The 25,938-nt window shown below is 38.1% G+C and overlaps 1 protein-coding gene across 1 annotated transcript in view; it reads right to left on the bottom strand.

Annotated features, from left to right (window-relative positions):
- The window catches only part of LOC136866919 (uncharacterized), a 39,523-nt gene extending 14,031 nt beyond the window's left edge, over positions 1-25,492 (bottom strand). Inside the window, exons 1-2 of the mRNA XM_067144014.2 lie at positions 25,382-25,492; positions 14,880-15,008 (exon numbers count right to left, since the gene is read on the bottom strand). Coding sequence (XP_067000115.2) covers positions 14,880-14,945 — 66 coding nt within the window. The 5' untranslated portion in view covers positions 14,946-15,008; positions 25,382-25,492. The remainder of the gene's footprint in view (positions 1-14,879; positions 15,009-25,381) is intronic.
- Positions 25,493-25,938: the final 446 nt, after the last annotated feature.

The raw sequence follows: 25,938 nt of genomic DNA, 5'->3' as shown, positions 1-25,938 counted from the left end.
TTCATATCATCAGAGTCAAGGATGAGACTGAGTCACAAAATACAAGTGACGCACTTGTTCTGGGCCAATCCCGAAGACATCAGGCAATGAGAACACAGTATTTCGCCAGAGATGGATTATGGCAAGCCACGTCGTGTGAAATCACAGACATAAGCACTAAACCATATGAACCATACAAAAGAATTATTCCTATAGGTTATCCGAACCAAAATTAGCTAGAATAATACAGACATCAGCGCTCATTGTGGAGGCATGAGAACATATGATCAGCTGACAGGGAGATTGTGCATAGTGACTGGACTTCATATGTTTCAGATCATCACCTTCCAGACTGGCAGCCAAATGTTCAGAACAATTAGGTGGTATCATAAAGTTGCGCTGGAACTTCTGCTTGGAACGGCTATTGTGAATGCGCTCATTTTACATAATGAAGTAATGCAGACAAAATTGCGGTCGTTGGAATTTTGGGGAACAGTGTGAGAACAGCAGCTACTCTCTCCACTTCTCCCAAACGCCGTCATATTTGAAGCAAACAGAAGAAAAAGATGGCCGAAATAGAAAAGTATGTAAACATTGTATCAGTTGTTACGCAGAACTAGTGAGCATCCATGACAGAACTTGTGCTCAGAAGCACTGGACGAAAGTGTCCACATACTGTGATGACTGTCCCAAAAAGCCATCGTTGTGCCTGCTTTGTTTCCATAAGCAACACTGAAGTGGTACCTCACATTCTTACATTCATTCCCTTTATTTTACCATCAGTGTATTAGTTTAACAAAATATTAACTGTTTAAATAATCCATAGGTAAGATATAATTTTCTTTATATTAATAATAATAATAATAATAATAATAATAATAATAATAATAACGATGCTGCTAAATATTCAACTCCAATACAACAGATAGTTATGAGTTTCTGAACAGTGTTAACCTGAATGTCTCTATTCTTATATTTGTAGATATTTTCTTCATAGAAAATTATTTAAGTAATGGAACTAGCATATTGAATAATTTCTTAATTATCCTAGCTCCTATGTACTTCCTGCATGTCCCACGGTATATGAAGTTAGTTTGCCTTATGTAGAGATGAACCAGAAAGGACGAAAGCATAATCTGTGAACGGCACATGATACGGCTCCATTACAAGTGTCAGGAGACCGCCAGCGGGTCTCATAGTCGCCAACGTGTTAAACCAAGGACACATTTTGATGGTATTACTGAATTATAACTGAGAATTAATTAAACACATTTTACAAAGAGAAAGAAATGAGAGTCATGCTAATTATTTATTTGATTATTCTTTCGATTTCCATTAAAGAACAAGGAATTAACTCAACGGTGGGTTGTGAAGATGAAAAGAGACAAACGGTATCCCACCCAATACAGTCACTTATGCTCTGTACACTTCAAAGATAAGTACACGTATCAAATGACAAGCAGCGATTACTACTAAATGCAGTTCCAACCATATTTACATTTTCCCTCACATTTGCAAAGAAAGAAAACATAACCTGAGGCAATTTCTGAAGAACATTCTGCTAAAGAATTAAAGTATATGAATTTGTTAGCAGAAATGCATGTTCTCATAGATGGTAGTGCTGCAGACCAAGAAAATATAACTGAGGTGAAACACCCGCACACTGGTAACTCTGCTATAAATCATAGTGTATTTATTCATTTATTTTGTCCCTTGTAATTTCTTTTTTGTCTCAGTAATTACAGCAACATTCATTTCATTCCTAGCCAGCTCTCTATCCAGTACTTCTTTGCCTTTTATACCTCTCACGTTCCAAGTTCCCAACTTTAATGTATCTCTATAATTCCAAATCATTTGTCCTTTGATCTTACCTTTGTCGTCATCATACAATCCGTCCAGTTATTCATCTGAGATTTATGAGTGAGGTAAGTTTTTAAGTGGAAGAGTTACATTTTATTCCAATAGCTTGTTTTATCCACCCATGTCTCACTTCCATATAAGAAAGTTGGTACAGCCATAATCTTATAGAATTTAAGTTGAGTAACTTCTCTTACTTTTCCCTTCAGTGTTCAGTGAAGTATCCCACACATATGTTGAAATCAATGAAACTTCTTCTTCACCTTGTCATCATCATTAAAAGGTATTTCACAACAAAGGTACTTAAAATTAGAGACTTGTTCTCCTGGTTGATTGTCAAATACTATCTTTGCTCTGACAGGATACTTCCCTTGCCATGCCATAACCTTGGTTTTCATTCTGGATAGCTGAAGATTATAACTTTTACATATGGTGTTTAACTGATGTATTGATTTCTGGAGTTTATCTTCATCATCCTGCAGGATAAACTGATCATCTGCAAAGAGCATAGTACTTATGTACGTGTCTGTGTTCAATTTTACTTCATATATATATATTGAATAGTGGTGGAGAGAGGCTGCATCCTACATCTAACACAATTCTCGTCCTTATGTACAGACTTTGAATAACTTGAATAAGATGTTTAGGGTATCCATTTTTTACCATTACATTCCATAACTGTTCTCTATCAAAAGGCTTTTCGTAGTCGATAAAAGCAACATAAGTATTCAAGTTAAATTTTCTTCTCTTCTCCAGTATCTGTTTGAGCCTAAATATATCATCTGTACAGGACCTGCCTTTCCTAAATCCACATAGTTCTTCCAATAAGAGATTGTGTGCAATGATTTTAAGTCTATTGTTTTTTATTTTAGCATATATTTTATAGCCAACATTTAATAAACTTATTCCTCGATAGTTACTGCAAAAACTTTGATTTCCTTTCTTGAAAAGTGATATTATTTTTGCTTTCCTCCATTCTTTGGGTATATTTCTTCTTTTCCAACAAAGATTAATCACATGTAACAATCTAAATTTAAGAATGATCCCACCATATTTGAACAACTCCATATTTATATTGTCTAACCCTGGTGCTTTTCTATTTTTGAAGGATTTCAGAACAGTATTAAGTTATTCTATATATATTAGGTCAATATCTTGAACTACCTTATCTATATCTTCATATTCCTGACTCTCTTCATACTCTCTGTTATGCCACAATTCTCTATAGTATTGTATCCATGATTCTTCTTCGATTACACTTATATTAGCAGTTTCTCTTTCATCACTGTTAAGGTGCTTCATTAACTTATACGCCATCCCTTGCCTACCATGTATATCATCTTCTATTGAGTTTATTCACCTATCCCATGATTCTTTTTTTTTTATGCTATGGGCTTTACGTCGCACCGACATAGATAGGTCTTATGGCGACGAAGGGATAGAAAAGGCCTAGGAGTTGGAAGGAAGCGGCCGTGGCCGTAATTAATGTACAGCCCCAGCATTTGCCTGGTGTGAAAATGGGAAACCACGGAAAACCATCTTCAGGGCTGCCGATAGTGGGATTCGAACCTACTATCTCCCGGATGCAAGCTCACAGCCGCGCGCCTCTACGCGCACGGCCAACTCGCCCGGTCCCATGATTCTTGCTTGAGTTTTCTCGTTAGTGACTTGACCTTGTTCCTGTTGTTTTTATATTCTTTCACATTTTGTGGGGTGCGATGCTGTATCATTTTCAAGTATAATATTTGTTTTTGCTTGACAGCTTCTGAAATTTAGGCCCAGCTTTTCTCCTAAATTTCTTCTTCATTCCAATGGCTCCATCTGCTGCCCTCTTAATTGCTAAAGTTATAATTTCCCATTTTTTGTTAATATCAGTACTTGTTGGAATCTGAACTAAATACTGTTGCAACTGATTTTGATATAAGTATTTTATTCCATCATTCTGTAGTAAATATACCTTTTAGATTTCTTGGTTTCTGTGTGTATTTCTATTCAGCCTTTTCTTCCATTTAGTAAGAATTCTGATTTTTGCAAGGACCAGATAATGATCTGTGTATAAATTGCTGCCTCTATATACTCTGACATCTGTTACATCTGGGCTCAACTTTTTATTGACCATTATATAGTCAATAATTGATTGCTGTCTTCTTGCAGTCCATGTAAATTTATGTAGGTCTATGTCTTTCTTCTCAAAGAAGGTGTTACTAATTTTTAATAGAGTATTAGGATGCAAATTCTATCAATAATTTACACCATTTTGATTTAAAATTGGTTCACTTCTATTCCCCGCTATTTCTGCAATTGGTTTGTTCCCTCCTTCAGCATTGAGATCAGCAGCCAGAACAACGAAGTCACTTGTACATATGTTATTTAACACTGATTGAAGAACTTCAAAAAACTGTTAAGATTCTGCTTGTTTGTTTTCTTCAGGAGCATACATGGCTACCAAGGTTAATTTCCCTCTCTCTACCTTTCAACCTCAGCACTAAAATTCTTTCATTTATATTGGTGTAGCTTTCTATTTTGTTTTTCCATTTCCTGTCTATTAATATTGCGACTCCTGCTGCAGCTCTTTTATCCTGTGTAACTCCGCTATAAATCATAGTGTATTTATCAATTTTTGTTGTCCCTTGTAATTTCATTTTTGTCTCAGTACTTACAGCAACACTGATTTCTTTCCTAGCCAGCTCTCTATCCGGTTCTTCTTCTTTGCATTTTATGCCTCTCACATTCCAAGTTCCCAATTTCAATGTATCTCCAGTTCCAAATCCTTTGTCCTTTGATCTTTCCTAGCCAGCTCTCTATACAGTTCTTCTTCTTTGACTTTTATGCCCCTCACATTCCAAGTTCCCAACTTTAATGTATCCCCAATTCCAAATGCTTTGTACTTTGATCTTGCCTTTGTCGTCATCATAGAATCTGTCCGGTTATTCATCTGAGATTTATGAGTGAGGTAAATTTTTAAGTGGAAGAGTTACCAGCCCTTCGCACAACCCCCAACCTGGAGGACAAGGGACTCTCCTGTCGGGGTTACCATACCTTAGCTGAGGGACCCAGTTTTAAGGTGCCAGATAATTGCCCTCACCCATCCCCATGAGGGGTAGGATTTACTGATTACATTAACAGATGGACTGTCGACTAGAGCATTTCTTGAGTTTTAATGGCAGCACTTACTCGACATCAGTGCAACTCCCGAGGCTCAACAACCAGCCATTGATTCTCCTACTTTACCGGGCTTATGACCGGCACTAGGAAATCCGAGTCATTCCTAGTGGCAAAGTTTATTATTATTATTATTATTATTATTATTATTATTATTATTATTATTATTATCATCATCATCATAAATGGCTAAATTAAAATAAGAAGGAACATTGCAAGAAAATTCTGCTGGATGCTTGTTCTAGTAGCAAGACACTTCCTTAATTGAGCTGATTGATCAAAAATCACCATCACAGAAATGATCTTAAAGTGAATCAACACTCAAACAAGATAGCATTTTTTATGTCTTGTAATAAAGGCAAAGTGTGTATGACTGTATGTAAGAATGCATTTAGTATTTTGCACTGCATAAAGAATAATCATCTGGGTAACTTAAGGCCATGCTGCCAATAGAGGCAAAAATGGACACTGCACTAATGCAATTTTTATCTATGAGCATGATAAGAAACTCCCTGTTAAAGAAACACATACATATCTTCATTACATACGTATTCCTTTTGGCGTTCAGTATGGAAGCCTCTGTGAATTTACTAATCACCACATCAATACCCTATTTATAACTAGTTCTGTGGCCTCATTATCTTTTAATTGTTATAAATTGAGTCTGACCATCATTGCCTTGGTCTCCCTGCACTTCTCTTACCCTCCATAACAGTCCATAGTTCTCTTAGGTTACCTATCCTCCTCCATTCGCCTCACATTACCCCACAACCAAAGCCTGTTCATGTGTACAGCTCCATCCATCGAGTTCAATCCTAACTTAGTCTTTACTTCCTCATTCCAAGTAACCTCCTTCCACTGTGCCCACCTGTTCAGACCAGCATTCATTCTTACTATTTTCATGTCTGATACTTCTACTTATCAATAAGACATCCTGATTCCATGCAGCTTTTCCTCCCATAAAGCAAAGTTGGTCAAAAATTAGACCAATGTAAAGATAGTTTTGTCCAGGTGCTGACTTCCCTCTTAGAGATTACTGTTGATCCCAACTGCAAGTTAACTGCATTAGTTTTACTGCACCTTGATTCAATATCACTTACTATACTACCATAGTAGGAGAACACACAGTCCGGCCACGCAGTGTAGGGGGCAACGTGTCCGCCTGTCACCCGGCGGCTCCGGGTTTGATTTCAGGCTGGGTCAAGGGCTTTTAATTGTATATGATTAATATCCCTGGCCTAGGGACTGGGTGTTTGTGTGGTCCTGAACATTCCTTTCCTCACACTGAACACTTTACACTTCCAAACCAAACCCAAACCCCATGGCACTACAGCCCTTGAAAGGCCATGGCCTACCAAGCGACCGCTGCTCAGCCCGAAGGCCTGCAGATTACGAGGTGTCGTGGTGTCAGCACGACGAATCCTCTCGGCCGTTATTCTTGGTTTTCTAGACCGGGGCCGCTATCTCACCGTCAGATAGCTCCTCAATTCTAATCACGTAGGCTGAGTGGACCTCGAACCAGCCCTCAGGTCCAGGTAAAAATCCCTGACCTGGCCGGGAATCGAACCCGGGGCCTCCGGGTGAGAGGCAGGCACGCTACCCGTACACCACGGGGCCGGCACTACTTTACACTTCCACAATATCCAAATACACACAGGTTCATAACATATGGTGCAAGCAGGGACAAAAGATCTTTGTATGTCGACGCACTGAACATATAGCATTAAGAAAAAAGGAGAACACACAAACATAACTTTCTACAGTATTTCCCTCATAGTATTTTTCAGTTACCTGACGCATACTAGAAATCCGATCCTGAGAGCCCCTTCTTGGTCTGAAACCACATTAGTTTCCATCCTGCTTCCTCTCAACCACTCACCTAACTCACCCATCCTAGATGCCAGTGAGCACATTGCCGTTGACTGATCAACAAGCCATCTCAATAGCTTTTGCTATCCTTCCTACTCCCTTGCTTATAGATATGTGGAATTACAGCTTTAGTCCAATCTGAAGGTACTTACTAACACTGTATGATAGTGTAATCTTATTACTCTATGAAGCCATTCCATCCCTGTCTTCGCAGTAAACTGTACCATTTCAGATCTAATTTTATCTATTCCTGCTGTATTATGACAATGGGGTTTATTTACCATCCCTTCCAATATCTTAAGCATAATCTCACGAACCTCACTGTCTTTCTCCCAAAGTGCTGGGTTGTTCATGATATCAAAAGGAAAGTTTCCTCTTACGCTGAGAAGAGATTCAAAATATTCCACCCACCATCACCATCCGTTACCATAGGAGGAGAACACACGAACATAACTGTCTATTCCCCCTATAGTATTATTCAATTACCTGGCACATACTAAAAATCTGATCCTGAGAGCCCCTTCGTGTTCTGAAACCACACTGGTTTTCATCCTGCTTCCTCTCAACCGCTCATCTAACCCACCCACCCTAAAAGCCAGTGAGCACATTGCCTGGTATACTGATCAATGAGGTGTCTCAATAGTTCTTGCAATCCTTCCTGTTCCCTTGCTTAGAGATAGGTGCAATTACAGCATTTGTGCAATCTGAAGGTACATTACTAACACTATATGATACTGTATCCTTAAAATCTTATATGCTGGGTTGTTCACGATGCCGTTAGGAAAATTTCCTCTTACGCTGAGAAGAGATTCAAAATATTACTCCCACCTATCCAGTGATTCCATTGAACTATTCAGAGTTCACCTGATTTACCCAAAGCACTGCTCTATTCGTTTTCTCCTACCTTTCTAATATTCTTTATTACAGTCCAGAAAGGTGCTGCTTGACTTAGTCTTTCCAGGTTAAAACCAAAATCTTCAAACAACTTCTTCTTGGATACACTCTCTCTCTCTCCCTCCCTCTCTCTCCCATTCATCTACATACAAGTCTGCATCAGTCCTTGTTTGGAACCATTCCTGATATGCCTTCGTTTTATGTTTACAAGCTGCTCTCACTTCATCATTTCACCAATATATTCAATTTTTCCCATCTTTACATACAGTTGTTCTAGGCATTCCATTGTTTTTTCAACTACAGCACTCCCGTATGCCTCCCATCGTCTTTCTATATCCCGAACCTGGTTATGGTCCACTGAATGGAACATTTTATGAATCATATCCAAGTACTTCTGTCTAATTTCCTCATCCTGGAGATTTTCTGACCTTGTCTGCAGACAGATTTAACTTTCTCTATCCTAGGCCTAGATATACTTAGTTCACTACAGATCAGGCAGTGGTCTCCGTTATCTCCCATTACCCGAATATCATTAACTCCTAGCACATCAGATGTCTCCTTTTTGCTGACTCAGCCAGTTCTACTTTCTTTCTTTCTTTCTTCCTTCCTTTCATAAGCCCCATTAATATTGAGAGCGCCTGCATATTCTTAACAGATTTCCTGAATTTAAAGTCAGTCAATATATAGTCTATTATGGATCTTGTGCCCCTACCTTCCCATGTGGAGCAACAAACAGTGTTATGCTTGAAGAATGTATTTGTAACCGATAATTCCATACTGGCACAAAAGTCAAGCAAATGCTTCTCATTCCAATTAGCTTCCATATCTTCCCCCCCCCCCCCCCCCCCACTTGCTAACCACCCTCTTGTATCCTTCAGTTATATTTCCAACACACGCATTGAAATTGCCCTTTAGCACAATCCTATCACTGCTGTTGACTCAGACTATGATGTCACTCCCTCCATGCTTCATAAAACTTGGCTATTTGTTCTCATCAGCAAAATCACATGGTTAATACAACAAGACAATTCTTGTCCTAATTCCTCGAACTGCCAAATCTACCAGGATCATTTACTTATTTACATACCTAACAGAAAGTATATTACCCCTGATGAACAGTCCTGCCTTTCCCCTCTTAAAACCCGTCAAGTTTGTATTATAATTCCCTCTTCCTCCGTTATCTCCCATTACCCGAATATCATTAACTCCTAGCACATCCAGATGTCTCCTTTTTGCTGACTCAGCCAGTTCTACTTTCTTTCTTTCTTCCTTCCTTTCATAAGCCCCATTAATATTGAGAGCTCCACTTCAAATTCCATTTCATTCGGAAAGTTGTCGCCTGTCAAAAGGAAGTGGGACTCTGTTGCTGCCACAAGTCCGAGGCTTGCTTAAAATGTTCTGAGCATGCTCGGTAGAAAATCTGTGAAGCAGGATGCTACCCTTACTTACACATAGGCCAAGTGAGGATCTCTCCTCATCTCTCCTCTAACGGGTGAGGGACCACTGGTGGATTACATAGTCCTCGATGCCTGAACTCAAGAAGGGCCATGACTCAGAATTTGTCCGAGATGCCTACTCCCATTCCATAGCAACTGTTATTCCACGTCCTCAGGACCACTCACTAGGCCACTCTGCCGTTGCTCATGGCTCACAAACCAGGACGTGACTAAAGTAACACACGCACAACCATAATTTACTAGGGCATTCAATTTAACATTAAACAAGGTATGAACTTGTTTCTAATAAAAATCCTAACCTTGCCAGTAAGGTAAAATATGACTCATAGAATTATAGAAAGTACTTCCACAAAAATCATGACTATAGATTTGTACATCCACAAATAGATATATGTAGTACTTGTGGGGAGCTAATGCAAAGCTAAATCTCAACAATAACGCAAAATCAGCTACTGTCACTGAAAAAATCATTTATGTTTGTCGGGACAAGGAGTTTTACAACAAAACACACAAATATGCAAATCCTCTGTTCTTTTGATTTCCGACAAAAGAGTAGCGTTACAAAAATATTGCAATGTTTGGGTTGGGAAGAATTGAGAGAAAGAAGAAGAGCTGCTCGACTAAGTGGTATGTTCCGAGCTGTCAGCGGAGAGATGGCGTGGAATGACATTAGTAGACTAATAAGTTTGAATGGCGTTTATAAACGTAGGAAAGATCACAATATGAAGATAAAGTTGGAATTCAAGAGGAAAAACTGCGGCAAATATTCATTTATAGGAAGGGGAGTTAGGGATTGGATTAACTTACCAAGGGAGATGTTCAATAAATTTCCAATTTCTTTGAAATCATTTAGGAAAAGGCTAGGAAAGCAACAGATAAGGAATCTGCCACCTGGGTGACTGCCCTAAATGCAGATCAGTATTGATTGATTGATTGATTGATTGATTGATTGATTCATAGCTCCAATGAACAGGTTGGATCACTTGTGTTTGACATCATGCAAAATCCTCCTAAACCAAAAGGGAACTCTGGCCACATGTATTCTGTACACTTGAAATGAATACAGCTGAGCTGATTTCTAAGTTCATCTCAGGGAAGAGTGCCTGAGGAAGTACTATTTATTGATTTTATTTTATTTACTTGCCTCATTTTGCTTCACATAGTTAAGCATATGAAGCTTCTCTGACACTAAACAAAGATTAACAAGTACCTAAAACTAATACAATTTACAGTAAGTTCGGTAATTATTAACAAAACTATCCTATAAAATAATTACAACTCTATTACAAATTTCATACTACTACACTGATTATTAATTATGATGCCAATGATAATGATGGAAACATTGGTAGCAGCCCCAAGTGAACAGAAAGTAAATATTTTTTATGATGGTTTATAATTGAGGAATGCTATGTCCGGATCTGTACTGATCAAGTATGGAGTTCCACACCTAAGCAGTACCCACCATGAAGAAGTGGGTGTACCATTTGGTGGTGTGTGTGGGGTGGTCACAATGTTCCTGTTGAGATGCAGTTTCAGACTGATGATAAAACAAATGCAGGAATGTCATGCTTTTTATAGCCCACTAACTAAATGTTGTAATACACAACATCACAATAGTAAAATAGGGATACCGAGAGAGTTGGCCATGCGGTTAGGAGCGCGCAGCTGTGAGCTTGCATCCGGGAGATAGTGGGTGCGAATCCCACTGTCAGCAGCCCTGACAACGTTTTTCCGTGGTTTACAATTTTCACACCAGGCAAATGCTGGGGCTGTACCTTAATTAAGGTGATGGCCATTTCCTTGTCATTCCTAGGTCTTTCCTTTCCTATCGTTGCCATAAGACCTATCTGTGTTAGTGCGACGTAAAGCAAAATACCAAAAAAATAGGGATACTAATAGAGTGTTAATTCTTGTAGCTAGAGGTAGGAATTCTCTGGCTCTTTGCAATATTGAAGCAACTTATACTCTCTCAAACAAGTATATTTAACAACAGGATTTCTACGAAAGAGAGATACTATAGCAGTCGCAAGAGGGGAAGTGTCTGTCTTACTCCTCCAATGACTGCGAGGTGTGTTTCTATTTGTATTTGGTATTCTGTTGAAATGCTTAAATTTGACATGCTTATTTTTTCTTGTTTCTTTTTTTAAATGTTAAGAAATAAGGACGAACACAAAGCCTGGTAATGCATGTTCAGTAAGCATCACGAGTTTCCTCGAAAGCAAGATTCAGTAGCTCGAACACAGTCCATGCTGGGTTTCAGTGTCCATTTTGTGTCAGACCTTTCCCAACCTACTTCAGGCAAGTGCTGAATTTGTGTCTTGATAAGGCTAACTTTAATAATAATAATAATAATAATAATAATAATAATAATAATAATAATAATAAATTTAGCATATTAAGCATCTACAATAAAATAAGCAATATTAAGTATTAAATATATTCCTCCTCCAGAGATATTATCTATCCAATAAATAAATGAATAAATAAGTAAATAAATAAATAAGCAGAAGAAGAAGAATAGGCTAATGACAATATTAGATGTTGGTCGCAAATTTGGGAAAAGATTTGTAGCCAAAGGGGAGAGAAACAACAGGAAGTGAGATTTTCTCTGCAGAGTCTTGAGTTGCAAACCTGTCCTTTCCTTACATGCTGATGTGTACCTATGTGTACATAAACCTTTTATGTAACTTAGGATGAGCTTTAGGGGGTCCAATATTGAACATGGATAAACTTGGAAGAAAACAATATTTCATGCTAGGTTTATTCCAGAGTGTCACAAAAATCAAAATGGGAAGGGAAATGACTTAACAGGTAATTCGAAATGATTACTACAAATTTTAACAATGAAGACAATTGTGGGCATTATCTGGAGAAACTCTGAAGTCGTTACATATGTATATTAATACTTCAATGTTTTTACATTTCGATATCCAACACAAGTACAAGTAGTGAATCGTGGACTTGCTATCTGGTTTATACCGCCCTTGAATCACAGCATTGTTCCCTCATAATTAAGGTGATGATTTGATGGCTCTAAACATACCCATAAAAGGGAGGCAAATAAGCCCTTAAAATTACTAGTAAGAAAATTCAACCCTAAACTGCCAGGTAAAAAATAAACATGTGTCAATCGTCACACTGCCTTTGATAGATCAAGGTTTCATATTAATAAGCAATCAACAATCTTCATTACAGTTATACTTGGAAGTACTAACAAAGAGTATTCCTTGCTATTATGACAGCAATGAACAGAGACTAAATTAATCACCATTTCAGTCTTCCTATAAACCCCCAGTCCATTCACGAATGTCAAAATCATATTGACCCTAAAAACTATCCATGAATAAGAGGATTCTAAATGTGATATTTGACTGAAATACATCCCGTAGTTTTCCAGGTAAAAGAACTCAAACTGAACCAAAAAAGGCAGGAAAGACACCTAAGCTAAAATATGTAGTAATCATTATTGCACATGAAATGGATAATTATAAGAACATTTTGCCAAGATAATCAGTGTATGGATACACACTTGTTACAATTGTATTTATATAGATTAGACTCATTACAGATGTGCCTGACTTATAAGTCCATGGACTAGGATAATGCAGATTTCCATAACACTTTGTCCTATTCTAACAGCTTGTTCTCCAACTAGTGAACCTTATAATTACATCAATCCTTTCATCATACTAACATCATGGCCTCAACTACCACTCTAAACCTCTGGACTTATTCCAAAACTAAACTGCTGAAATCCTACAGGACTTTGTTTCTAATAAGATAACAACAGTTGCAGTACCTCCAGCCAGTCAATCAGGTCAGGTGATTCCAGTGTTGTAATATCATGGCCTCAACTACCACTCTAAACCTCTGGACTTATTCCAAAACTAAACTGCTGAAATCCTACAGGACTTTGTTTCTAATAAGATAACAACAGTTGCAGTACCTCCAGCCCGTCAATCAGGTCAGGTGTAATATCATGGTGGAAAACGAGGTCGTCAACAATTTTGCCATTCTCTGGTTTTTATTCTTGCTTGTTGTTTAAAGGGGCCTAACATCTAAGATCATCGGTCCTCTCTATTTTTTTCCATATCTATGGAACACTTAACCATCACACCATCCAGATATGAGCCACATAAATTCCTTACCCTAACAGGGAATAAGAATAGTAATCCCCTAGATTTATCTATTTGTGCAACCTCAAAAGCAAAGGTGTACGCAGTCTTAGAAGTATCATGACAGATATGCCATACCTTGATGCTTTGCAGTTGTAGTTATTATAATTCTGGTAATTTCAATGTTCCAAAAAGTTGGGACTCATCTTAGTGACGTATAGCTACCTGGATGAGTAACTCTCAGGAAGCTGGATTGGACTCAGTACTGAGGACGACCTGGTGGTGTACATAACATTCTAGGCTGCATAATATATTTTATTGTGGGGACATATTTAAGGCATTCTTTAAGTACCACTACTGGGTGCCTACAATTGTAAAGACACTAATTTTACAAATTAGCTGAACCGCTCCATTCAGGAGTGCCATCAGTGTTGCCAACAAGCAATGATCTTTCTGAGGAAGCCATAGGTTGTTCAAGTAGAGGAGTATAAATAATCATCCCCTCCCCTCCAATCCCATAGCTCACTCTTAAATTTGTTCTTCAGTGGCTTCCACAACTGTTGGATGTCCTGGTTGTTTTTCATGAATATCATTCACAAAATGTACCCTTCACCTTGGAGATGGCTGTACAAACTTTCAAATCAGAAAGCAAATAAATTCATAAATATTTTATTGATATCAATAAAACAGGGGACAATAAACCAAGAGGAAGCACATACATGAGAAAATGTACCAAAGCAACTAAAGCCCTGAAAAAATTATAACAAAGATTCCCCTCCATGACAATACAAGCCCATTATATAATGAACTGGAAAACCCAATTATACAAGGTGACTGTCAGTAAAATCTATTCAATCAAGAGAAGAGATGAGCAAAATTTGACAATTATCAAACTTCCTGAACACACACCAAAGTAACTCACAGCCAGTGAGAAAGTAGCAGTAAATCTGTGGTGCCAAACAAGATAATATAGAATGATCAATACTGAAATAGTGGATCCAATGCTCTCATTTTATTGATTTTAAGTGAAAAGGATCTGACCACTCGCCATCAGTAATTTTATCATGAACAGTAACCAAATGTCAGTATCAGTTATTTTACCAAATGAAGAACATGAAGTCTATGGAATTGAATGGAGCTCAAATGAGCACTTAGTTTGAGGTAATGGCATCTCAAACTCACTGGGAATATTACCAGGGCCGTGTAGGCACTCACTCTCTAAAGCAAACGGCCTGCTAAGGGAAAACCATGAATACAAGTTTCCAAAGTCAGAAACCACCCTTTATTTCCAATAACAATGAATGACATCCAGGATGCCATCACCACTCAGCTACAACATACAGCATACTCAGTAGACTACCACCTAGATGTATCATGCAATGAAAGATCTGACAAATTACCTTTTAAAAGTTGGAGAGTTTATGCCTCTTGTTATCCACCAAACATTATTCCAGATAAAATGCTTCATAACTTATAGATCTGAAAATGTTTTGAATATCAATTAAATTCACATCACTACAAAGTAATCAGGAATGATACTTACAAAGGAAGTACTTGCTGTGCCTTCACGCCAGACAGGTTCCTCCTTGATCTCTATTTCTAGGTCCATTTCACACAGCAACTGAAGTATTTATATGAGAATGAGCCTGAAATTACTTCCACTGACTGTTCTCTGAAAAGAGTGCAAGAATATATGTATCATTGTTATTATCAGCAGGCCTGTAGTTCTCCATTATTGTCAATCTCTTTATCACAGCCAGACAGCCTTCAGTCTTCAGTGGAAATCACATCACAAGTACAACGCTTTTATATCAATGATCCCACATGTACTGCCTGGGACTGAACCATCGGCACCATGGTGAGAAGTCATTGACAATTCCACTACACTACAGTGGCCCCACCCAGGTCTGTAGACTAGTTTGAAGTATAGTGGGAAGCCTGAGATGAAATGGATTCATAGAGTAATAAGATTAGCATGACATATTAGTAAGGTAGCTTCTGATTGGACAAAAGCAGTAATTTCACCTATCTCTAAGCAAGGGAACAGGAAGGATTTTAACAACCATCAAGGTAAGTCACAAAACAGGTTACCTGATGGCAGATTATATGATGCACTCTCCTGTACTTCCATACCCATTTCTACAGAACTATTACAATCTCCATCTATTTATATCTGTACCATTTCCTTACCAGTAATAAATTCATACCCTATATACTTGTTTTTTAAATCAGCTTAACAAATCCTGAATTCCTCAACATGCATCCCATTAATCTTTACCTAAGGTCAACTTTTTCCAAACTTTTCTTCTCTAATCAATCTTATTCACAATCTCATCATTTGCGACCTGAACTGTCCACGTGACATTTGAAACATTGTAACATCACAATTCAGAGGTTTCGTTCCTTTTTGTTTTGTGCCAGCTGTTGTCAATTTTTCATGTTGACACAGTGAATGCTCCACCGTAATGTGTTAAAAAAGTCTTCATAATATGAGTACATGTATATTACTATATGTACACTGTTATTATAATAGAATCCTTCAGTGTGGGGATTGTATGCAAGCTAATAATGGGAAGCATTTGCTGGACTTCCGTGCTAATTAGAATTCATTTCTCGGCTTTGTAGTTAGACCCATTCACCCCGGCACCTTCTTTCACCTCTGCTGATCCACCAAACCATGGTAACAATAATAATAATGTTATTTGTTTTACGTCCCACTAATTACTTTTTAAGGTCTTCAGAGATGCCGAGGTGTTGGAATTTAGTCCCGCAGTTCTTTTATGTGCCAGTAAATCTACCGACACGGGGCTGTCATATTTGAGTACCTTCAAATACCACCAAACTGAGCCAGGATCGGGATTAAATTAAATCATTAAGAGTACAGTACTTAACTGGCTGAAATAATAACACCAGTTTCAGGAAAAAAATATGAACTCTTAATTAAAATAATAAGCTTGATTTAAATTAAAACATAGGACAGCTATTCAATCCCAAATTGAAATAATAAAATCGATAAGTTAAACTGCTAGATCAGATATTTAATGATTTGTAAGGTTAAAAAATTAACATTGTTTCACAAGTCAGTGCCCCCACGCTATCAATCAATCAAATGGAGATTAAAATCAATTCATTTTACATAAACTGGTATATAACCAATTAATCATACACCTCCTCATAACCTGACGGTTTCAGGCTGGGCACCAGTCGCTTGGTAGACCAAGACCCAACTGGGCTATAGAACAACAGAGTTTGTTTCAATAGCCACACCTTGTTATATGCAAGGATATTTTCAATGCTTGAAATCACTGCTTTATTCACAGGATTTTTGTATTTATTACCTTTCTGTTTTTTAAGATTAATGCCGCCGTCAACCCAGTATGTAAAAGAACATGACATTTGTGGCATATATGAAGCATTTTGACGTTTTGCCTGTGGCACACTTCGAAAAGATGAGACCGTATTTTTGTGTAATATTGATCATATGAACAAGACCCTCCGCAATTTCTCCTTCCAGGTCCACTGTTCTGAATTAAAAGAGTTGTACAAAACCATGCAGGATCACGAGATGTTCAAACGACTGTAGTGTCAGCTGACAGTGTGCGAGATACATATCAAGCAAAAGGAGAAATCTTGTTAGCAGACAACAAAGTGCCTTCAGTCTGAATCCTCCTTTGAGATATGTCTCATGAGATAATCTCACTTTTATTCATATCACCCAATGGGTCAAACTGGTACTGTGGTGCAGTGGTGTGATATTTCATTCATTTTACTGAATCAATTCATTTGATTCCGTTCATGTTACTGAATCGAGAGTGTGAGACGATCCACGGCTCATTAGAGTCATCATTCCTATTGCATCTGTATAGTGTGTACTGATAAGACAGCAGCTACGACATTCAATGCTTAGTGCTGCCATCTGGTCTTCATTCCATGAATTGCTTCACTATGTGTCATCCGCGTTTCAGATTAAGATTTTTCCTGCAGCCACATCTTCATCAAGGTTTGATAATATAAAGCCCTTTCCGCAATCGATAACACCATTAAATATGTATATAGAATTAGATAAAAAATACGAGGTGGGAGATTCCATGTGAACTGTTTGCCTAGTCTTTTCTTAAATGATTTCAAAGAACATGGACAAATCATTGCATTCACGGTAAGTACAAACAAATAAGTTAAAAAAGAAATGCGCAAAAGAAATTGATACTTGCGCAGTGCTATAGCCTACTGTAATATTGCAGTACAAAAATTACATAGTTAATAATAGTTGCAATAATAATAATAATCAGAGAGAACTCAAATTCTCTACACAGACGTGTGATTTTCATAGTTTTCCGAAAGTAACAACTCCACTAAATATAGAGATTTAGATGTAAAATGATATGTGTTTACAATAAGTAGCCTACATATTAATACACAACAAATGCTAAATCCATATTATGGCTGCCGACTGTAGGATTCGAACCCACCATACCCCGAATGCAAGCTCATAGCTACGCGACCCTAATCGCACGGCGAACTCGCTTGGTCATCTTCAAAAACATGTCTTTTCTATCAGCAGGGATTTTTTAAAAATAGTCATATTTTGTATAGGCTATTGGGGATTTACCCAAGATTCAACATATTTTTATCTAAGCTAGTATGTCAGTCCGCTCACTTACTCTCTGTCCACGTACACCAGTGATTTTGTGACTTCATTATTGACCTCTTGTTCAATCCTGTGACATATGGACTGGGAGAATACTGAGAGGTTCTTCCCAATATGAAACAGACAATTTGGAGTGGTCATGAGCATGACTCATAGTCATGGGGTAGGCTAGACAGCCAAGTTGAATTAATTGTCAAATGTCAGCTAAGGTATACTACTGATTCATTAAAGTAATAAATAGAACAAACGTATAGTACCAGCTAGGTACTTTGGAATTATGTTTTGAGTACCTTCTTACCAGTGAAAATAAATCCATCTATTATGTAGACCTCCCTGTACGAAGAGGACAGTGAATGAAACTGGGTATTATTTTCAAATAAGCTGAGAGCGGGAGTCCGTTAGAGCGTATGATTCTTCAGTGTGCAATGGTTCTGTACGTCTCACTCCAGCAGAAGTTCAGCTCCCCGATAATGTACAGTGTTTACAATTCTTATTTTTATTATCCACTCAATTCGACATATAAAATGTTTATTTTCTCTAAAGGGACATTACTATACAAAACGTTAATTGGGACCTGTTTCACTTGCTGTATCGAGCATCTTCAGCCAATTTTTATACGATTTTTTCAAGGTTTAGTCATACATTAAACATTATTAATAATAATTTTGTTCATTGAAAATGTTTCACACAATAAATTTTTCGAAACTCTGCATAATGCACACGGCCTAACCACCCAAAAGCTGGTTCTATTCCTGTGATTTTAAGATCTGCGGCTGTGAAAGCCTTTTTTGAAATTGTATCTCCAATGGGGGAGCATTTTTTAAACGGAGAAGTCATTTCTCCTTTAGCAGGTTAGCAAACTTGATTTGCTAACACGGCGGGGCCACACAGTTTGGTCTGCCACTGCTAAGCAGAGTCCTGGAGGGGCGTGCCATTCCAGCTGATGAGTCCAAATGGCACGTCTGGACGAAACTCTGCATAATGCACACGGCCTAACCACTCAAAAGCTGGTTCTATTCCTGTGATTTTAAGATCTGCGGCTGTGAAAGCCTTTTTTGAAATTGTATCTCCAATGGGGGAGCATTTTTTAAACGGAGAAGTCATTTCTCCTTTAGCAGGTTAGCAAACTTGATTTGCTAACACGGCGGGGCCACACAGTTTGGTCTGCCACTGCTAAGCAGAGTCCTGGAGGGGCGTGCCATTCCAGCTGATGAGTCCAAATGGCACGTCTGGACGAAACTCTGCATAATGCACACGGCCTAACCACCCAAAAGCTGGTTCTATTCCTGTGATTTTAAGATCTGCGGCTGTGAAAGCCTTTTTTGAAATTGTATCTCCAATGGGGGAGCATTTTTTAAACGGAGAAGTCATTTCTCCTTTAGCAGGTTAGCAAACTTGATTTGCTAACAAGGCGGGGCCACACAGTTTAGTCCAGCTCTGGTTTCCCTTCAAAACGAATAAATCTTTCGCCTTTTACTAAAGATTGAGCTCTGGTTGGATGATCTTCTCTCCAGGATCTCAAATCTGGGTAAACCTCAAGTGAACTCCACAACTCGTCGCAGAAGACACTCCTGTTATTTTTGATCGGCCGGGTGGCTACACATCTTTACTTTCCACTCGCGCCGAGCCAACAAAGCATATAGGCCGACTCCTCGTTGGATGTCAGCCACCCTACCACCAACCACCATGACGACCACCACCACGACCAACACCACTACCTTTGCGACCGCTGCTCACACCTTTTCCTCGCTTTCCATCACAACTGTTACGTCGTCCCATTCATCGCCGCTTCTATCCACCTCTCTCCCCGCGCTACCTCCTGTTGATCCACCTCGACTATTACGTATTCCTCCCCGCTACTTCACCCGCCCTTCTACGCTGTCTACATCTGCCTTGCCGACCACGACACCACCACCACCACTGTCCGTCGTAACAGCAGCAGCCGCTCATCAACTTCCAACACCGTCAGACACATCAGCCACAAACGAAGTCTTCAGTTGCGTCGTCCGCGGCGTAAGCCCCCTCATCCCGGCAACCGACATTCAAGAACAACTTCGCCTTCAAGCCATACCCGTCAAGAGGGCATTCTGTATCTACAACTCCACCGGTCCGACGTATTTAATCAGACTTCAGCTTTCCAGCGCAGCAGCCGTCGCCCACCTGATCTCCAGCGGAGCACTTCTCTACGGCCGTCGTCATCCCGTCGAACCCTCTCGCTCACCTCCCCGCCCTAGATATCACCACTCCACCTCTCGTCGCCATACCCGGCCTGATCATCCTCCCTTCCAACGCTCTATCTATGTCCGTCCAACTCCTTCTTCTGCTAATATCTCCCTCCCACCACCACCGACCCTTGAACATCTCCGACACCTCACAACTGTCCTCTATCACATCGCTTCAACACTCTACCACCTTACACTTCCACGAAACTTCCTTCTCGACACTCCTGTATAAATCTCCATCCGTATAGCCAGTCATCCAACTTTTCACACCGTTTTTCCCTCTTCTTCATTTCAAACATCCCACTGTTCTCTCCACATCTCCCGGCCCGAGAGATCGCGACACGATCTAGGGGGCCCGCCCCGTCCTTCGGGCGGGGAATGAAAGCTCTGCAGCAGCAGCAGTTTGGTCTGCCACTGCTAAGCAGAGTCCTGGAGGGGCGTGCCATTCCAGCTGATGAGTCCAAATGGCACGTCTGGACGAAACTCTGCATAATGCACACGGCCTAACCACCCAAAAGCTGGTTCTATTCCTGTGATTTTAATACATTTTTGTCACTACTTACAAAGTAATCAAGTGAAATTGACAATTAAACTGTCTCATTATAGAATAGACGTTAATTACATGTATTGATAAATGTCATCACTATTTTAAAAGTAAACAAAAGTTTTTCAATTAATATATATCATTAAGAGACTAGATGTTACTGACATAATATTGATGTCCAAGTCATTAAATATGCCAATTAAATTGAAAGATATTGCTACTTTTCGTTTGCTTCTCCATGTTTCAATTTGTTAGCGTATTTATCAGAGTTTCAAGTAAAATTAGTGAAAGTTAAACAATTAAACTTGCAGTATTTATTCGTAGGATTTTGAGAACTACATAAGTATTAAGGGATGGGCCATTGGAGGTTTATACTTGTTGTAATGCATTATACTTGTAATCATCACAATCTTCAACTGATTTAAGTCTGCCTGTCTTTACTGGTCATAGGGACACCAATGTTATCTCGATGTGATGTGTTGTATACTGCACTGCTATGGATGACTGTGTCTGTAACAAGAGATTAATATGATTGTACAGTAATAGTTTGCAAATGTTGTTACGAGTACATTGAATTTGGAACATCACTTACCTCTTTGTTACACGCTGTGCTTGTTGCAGTACTGAGGCTATTTGTTGTCGCGCTTTATCTCTTGTGTTATATCAATGAGGCAGGTGTGGTAGAGGGCGAGTAGGTGGATAAGGAGAAGGGGCCATGGAGGGAGTGTTGGGCGTTGGCGTAACATGGGAAAGGCAAACAGGGGGAGTAGGGGAGGGGATTGTGGGCCGGGCATTGGATACTAGCTTAGCTTGTGGAAGAGAAAGAGCTATGGGCGGAGTGTTGGGCATTGGCATGACGTGACGTGAGGAGGGCGAGTAAATAGCGTAGGGGAACGAACTGTGGTGGGAGTTGTATTTGTTGGCGTATTGGACGCTTTATGGTTGAACTTTTTTTTTATATTTTACTGTTATTTGATTTAAAGGCTTGTAGCAATTTTGGCAATTATTCTATTAATTGGCTTTTTATTTTGGTTGCATCACTTAGGTTTGCCCCTATTGAAATGTTAATCTAAATAAATATAAATGTTTTTGTGTTCGGTCTTTAACTTTCCTTTCTCAATTATTTTCATTACCATAAGGTCCTTATCTATTGTGTTAAATTGATGGCCGGTTTATTTCATATGGTTAGCCATTGCGGAATAATTATGTTTTAACGCGTTATAGTTTTCCATATATCTTGTAATAAAACTGCGCCCAGTCTGGCCAACATATGTATGAGAAGTTGCATTGTGTGCATGTTAATCAATATTTTCCGGATCCCTGATATTCACCTTTATTTACATTAAATGTATTATGAGTTAAAAAGATGTTTTTATTGGTGTTATTTGTCCTAAATGCTATTTGTAGATCACATTTTTTCAAGGAATTTGTAATTTGGTGAATCGCAGGATTAGTGTAGGTGAAAGTAGCATATTTTCATTTTTTTTTTTTAGTCTTCTCGGGGGTAAGATTAGTGGCCAGCTTAAGTTTTACTTTGTTAAGGATTCGATTAATTGTTTCTATTTTGTAACAATTAACTAGTGCTAGTTTTTTTATAAATCTAAGTTCTTCCTTTAAGTTAACTAGTGATAAAGGTTTCTTAAAAGCTCTGTATACTGGGCTGAAAAGAGAAGCTTGTTTTTGTGATTTGGGATGAAGGGAATATTCTTCATTGTAATTGGGTGTGTGTCCATTTTCTGTACATCTGAAATTCAAATCTAAACTCTGTACGTGTTACGGTTATATCCAAGAAATTTAATGAACCCTTATTTTCATCCTCTTTGGTGAATTTTATACAACTGCCTACCTTGTTTAAAAATGATAGAATTTTTGTCCTATTATTTTTTTTATTGTCTATTATCACGAATGTGTCGTCTACAAACCTCAACCAACCTTCTATATTCGGTTTAATTTTAGAATCTTCCAAGTTATCCATATGGATATCAGCTAATATCCCTGAGCTGGCATCCCCCATAGCCAAGCTTAATTGTTGATAGATCTTGTTATTGAAATAGTATAATAAATTTGTCTATTTCAAATTTAATTAGATTGCTATGTTTGGATAAATTGGACTCAATTATTTTGACTTTTTCGTTAGTAGGTATGTCAGAGTACATGTTAGTGATATCAAAGGAGATAATTTTATGATGGGGTTGCAGGTTGAACTTTTTAAATTTTCACAGAATTCTATCGAGTTTTTGACTGAAGAAGTATAGTTGAATTTGTAATGCTCTTTTTTAGAAACTAATGTATAAATTTTTATGTGTTATATGTGGGGCTATCCATGCTATTTATGATTGGTCAAATGGGTATGTTATTCTTGTGTATTTTAGGTAGAGCTTTTGCCTTTGATATTTTCGGGTTCATGTTTATCAGTTTCTGTTGTTCCTGTTCTTTGAATAAAAAGTTAGAATTTTTAAGAATAGATTTTAAATTTCTATGAATTTCTTTCCTTTAACTTTCACTAATTTCATTTGAAACTCTGATAAATACGCTAACAAATTGAAAATCAAGGAGCAAATGAAAAGTAGCCAAATGTGTCAATTTAATTGGCATATTTAATGACTTGGACATCAATATTAAGTCACTAACGTCTAGTCCATTAATGATATATTTTAATTGGAACAACTTTTGTTTACTTTTAAATAGTGATGACATTTATCAATACATGTAATTAACATATATTCTATTAATGAAACAGTTTAATTGTCAATTTTACTTGATTACTTGACGAAAATTTATTGTGTAAAATATTTATTTTATTTATTGTGCAAAACATTTTCAATGAACAAAATTATTATAAAAAAAGGTTTAATGTATGGCTCAACCTTTGAAAAAATCTTACAATAAGATGGCTGAAGATGCTCGATACAGCGAGCAAAACAGGTCCCAATTAACGTTTGTATAGTAATGTCCCTTTAGAGAAAATAAAAATTTTATATGTTGAATTGAGAAGATAATAAAAACAAGAATTGTAAATATGGGAAAAAACATGAAATTGGTTTTATGCAAATTGTCCAGTATGCCGATAATGAACCACATATGTGTTGTCTCAGTGATGCGTAAGCACCATCGGCTGAAAGTCAGCTGAATCCTGTGCCGTGAGCTCGCCGTTCCTGTAAATCGATACACTCGGACATTTGATGGATTGATACACTGCCTCCAAGCATACACTTATTAGGCAATACTACTGTGATACTGAGTTATCTAGTGGATTACTGTTCGGTTACTGTGCATTTTTCCTAGAAAATGACGGAATGCTTACTTGACTATGGCAAAACAAAGCACAGTACTTGGTTTATCTACCACATAGAGAGGACTGTACATGACTACGGGAAAATGTTATGCAAATTATAAAATTATGTAATTTAGACATGAATAAAAAATGGACAGCTCTTATAATGGATATTATGTAACCACGTGATATGGTGTTATAGAAGGTATTACCACAAATGATGAGGTAATGAATGAAATCGGTGAGAGAAAAACAGTTCGGTGAAATTTGATGAGAAGGGATGGAATGGTAGGACACATCTTAAGACACACAGGACTTGTCCAGTTAGTTTTCAAGGGAAGTGTAGGTGGTAAGAACGGTAGAGGTAGACCAAAGCATGAACATGACAAACAGATTAACGGAGATGGGGCATGCATTATTTCAATAGAAATGTAAAAGTTAACAGAAGATAGGGTGGCATGGACAGCTGCATCAAACCAGTCCACGGACTGATGACACAAACAACAACAATTAATACCTTCAAGAAAACAATCCTTTAAAGACCATCAGTAAGTGTTACATCCCCACAGCTGTTTTTCTAAATAATATTTAATACATCTGGAAGACACATTAGATTGCGTCGATAATATCTAGTTCAGGTTGAAGTACAAGTAAAGTCAACTACACAGCCGTGGGAATGCAACGCATTATCTCATTTGCATTGGCATTTATAAGAAACTGGCATTCAGGCGGCCAAAATAGTGTTAAATCAAAATTCCTGCAGGTAGTAGCCGAAATGGTTTGGCACGTTACAGATTATGATAGTAGTGAAAGGTTGCAAAAAAAAAAAAAAAGAGAAAAAACCTACTCACCACAATTCCTTAATGAAAGGAGCCCTACATAGATAACGTAATGATAGGAGTAAAACTGCACGATGTACAGCGATACGTACCAAAACTCAATATTAAACAACAATGCTACCACTTCGAAACCGAACCAGACATAGGTACTTGTCTTACTTGGAAATTTATATACATACACACACCCTCTGTACTAATTGCCTAACTTAATAACAATATCCCGTATGAAGTTGGGTTATACTACAGAAAACAGACATTTAAGTACCAAACGTAATGCATCTCTGGAGTAAAAATTAACCAATTAACTTATGGAGTTAAAAATTCTATGCAATGAGAAACAAGCTGAAAGTAATGCATTCACTAATTGACTTGAGATATGAAGAACTGTAGGCCCACCGTTAGTTTGGGGATAAAAGCGCTGAATTTTTAACACCAGTGAAGCCTCTAAATAATCGCATTGCTATCAAAGTTCGAACTTTTATTGGACGATAATAACCGAACACGTATTTTCAGCTTACCTGTCGACAAGTGTGAAGAGATACTACCAATGTCCCAAGGTTCTTCTTCTTGGTTAGTTGTTGGACATCGTCGTATGACGCTACGTCCAGTCACTGGTTTGCGGATTAATTATTGTCTGGGAGAGGTGCCAACGGTAGAAGAAATTAGTACATTACGAAAGAGTAGGGTTAGCTATATAATGAAGCTAAATATATCAGGTAATAATGGAACGTAGGAAAATACCAATTGTATTTAGGCTAAACTATCAGGGCAGAACACAAAAACACTGGGACACAAGGTTCTAATTCTTCACGTCTGTGTGGTCTATCACGACGCCTTACTACAAACAAACAAGACCGGACCACAAATAAGGGTTGGGATGTGAAAGTCCGTACCTAGAGGAAAGGAAAAGGTTACAACTGGATGTTACAGGTAACTAAAAAATTGAGTAGTAAGTCTACAACGCGAAAAGTCGGTTAGTACACTAAACACGAAACATTTAACGGCAGTTGATAACCCGCATGAAAAAGCTTACCTATGAATTCGCGACATTGATGTTCATATGTCTGACAGTGAA

Source organism: Anabrus simplex, chromosome 3, assembly GCF_040414725.1.
Source record: "Anabrus simplex isolate iqAnaSimp1 chromosome 3, ASM4041472v1, whole genome shotgun sequence".
Taxonomy (NCBI): domain Eukaryota; kingdom Metazoa; phylum Arthropoda; class Insecta; order Orthoptera; family Tettigoniidae; genus Anabrus; species Anabrus simplex.
The sequence above is the reverse complement of the archived record's forward strand: the minus strand, read 5'-3'. Positions and strand labels throughout refer to the sequence as shown.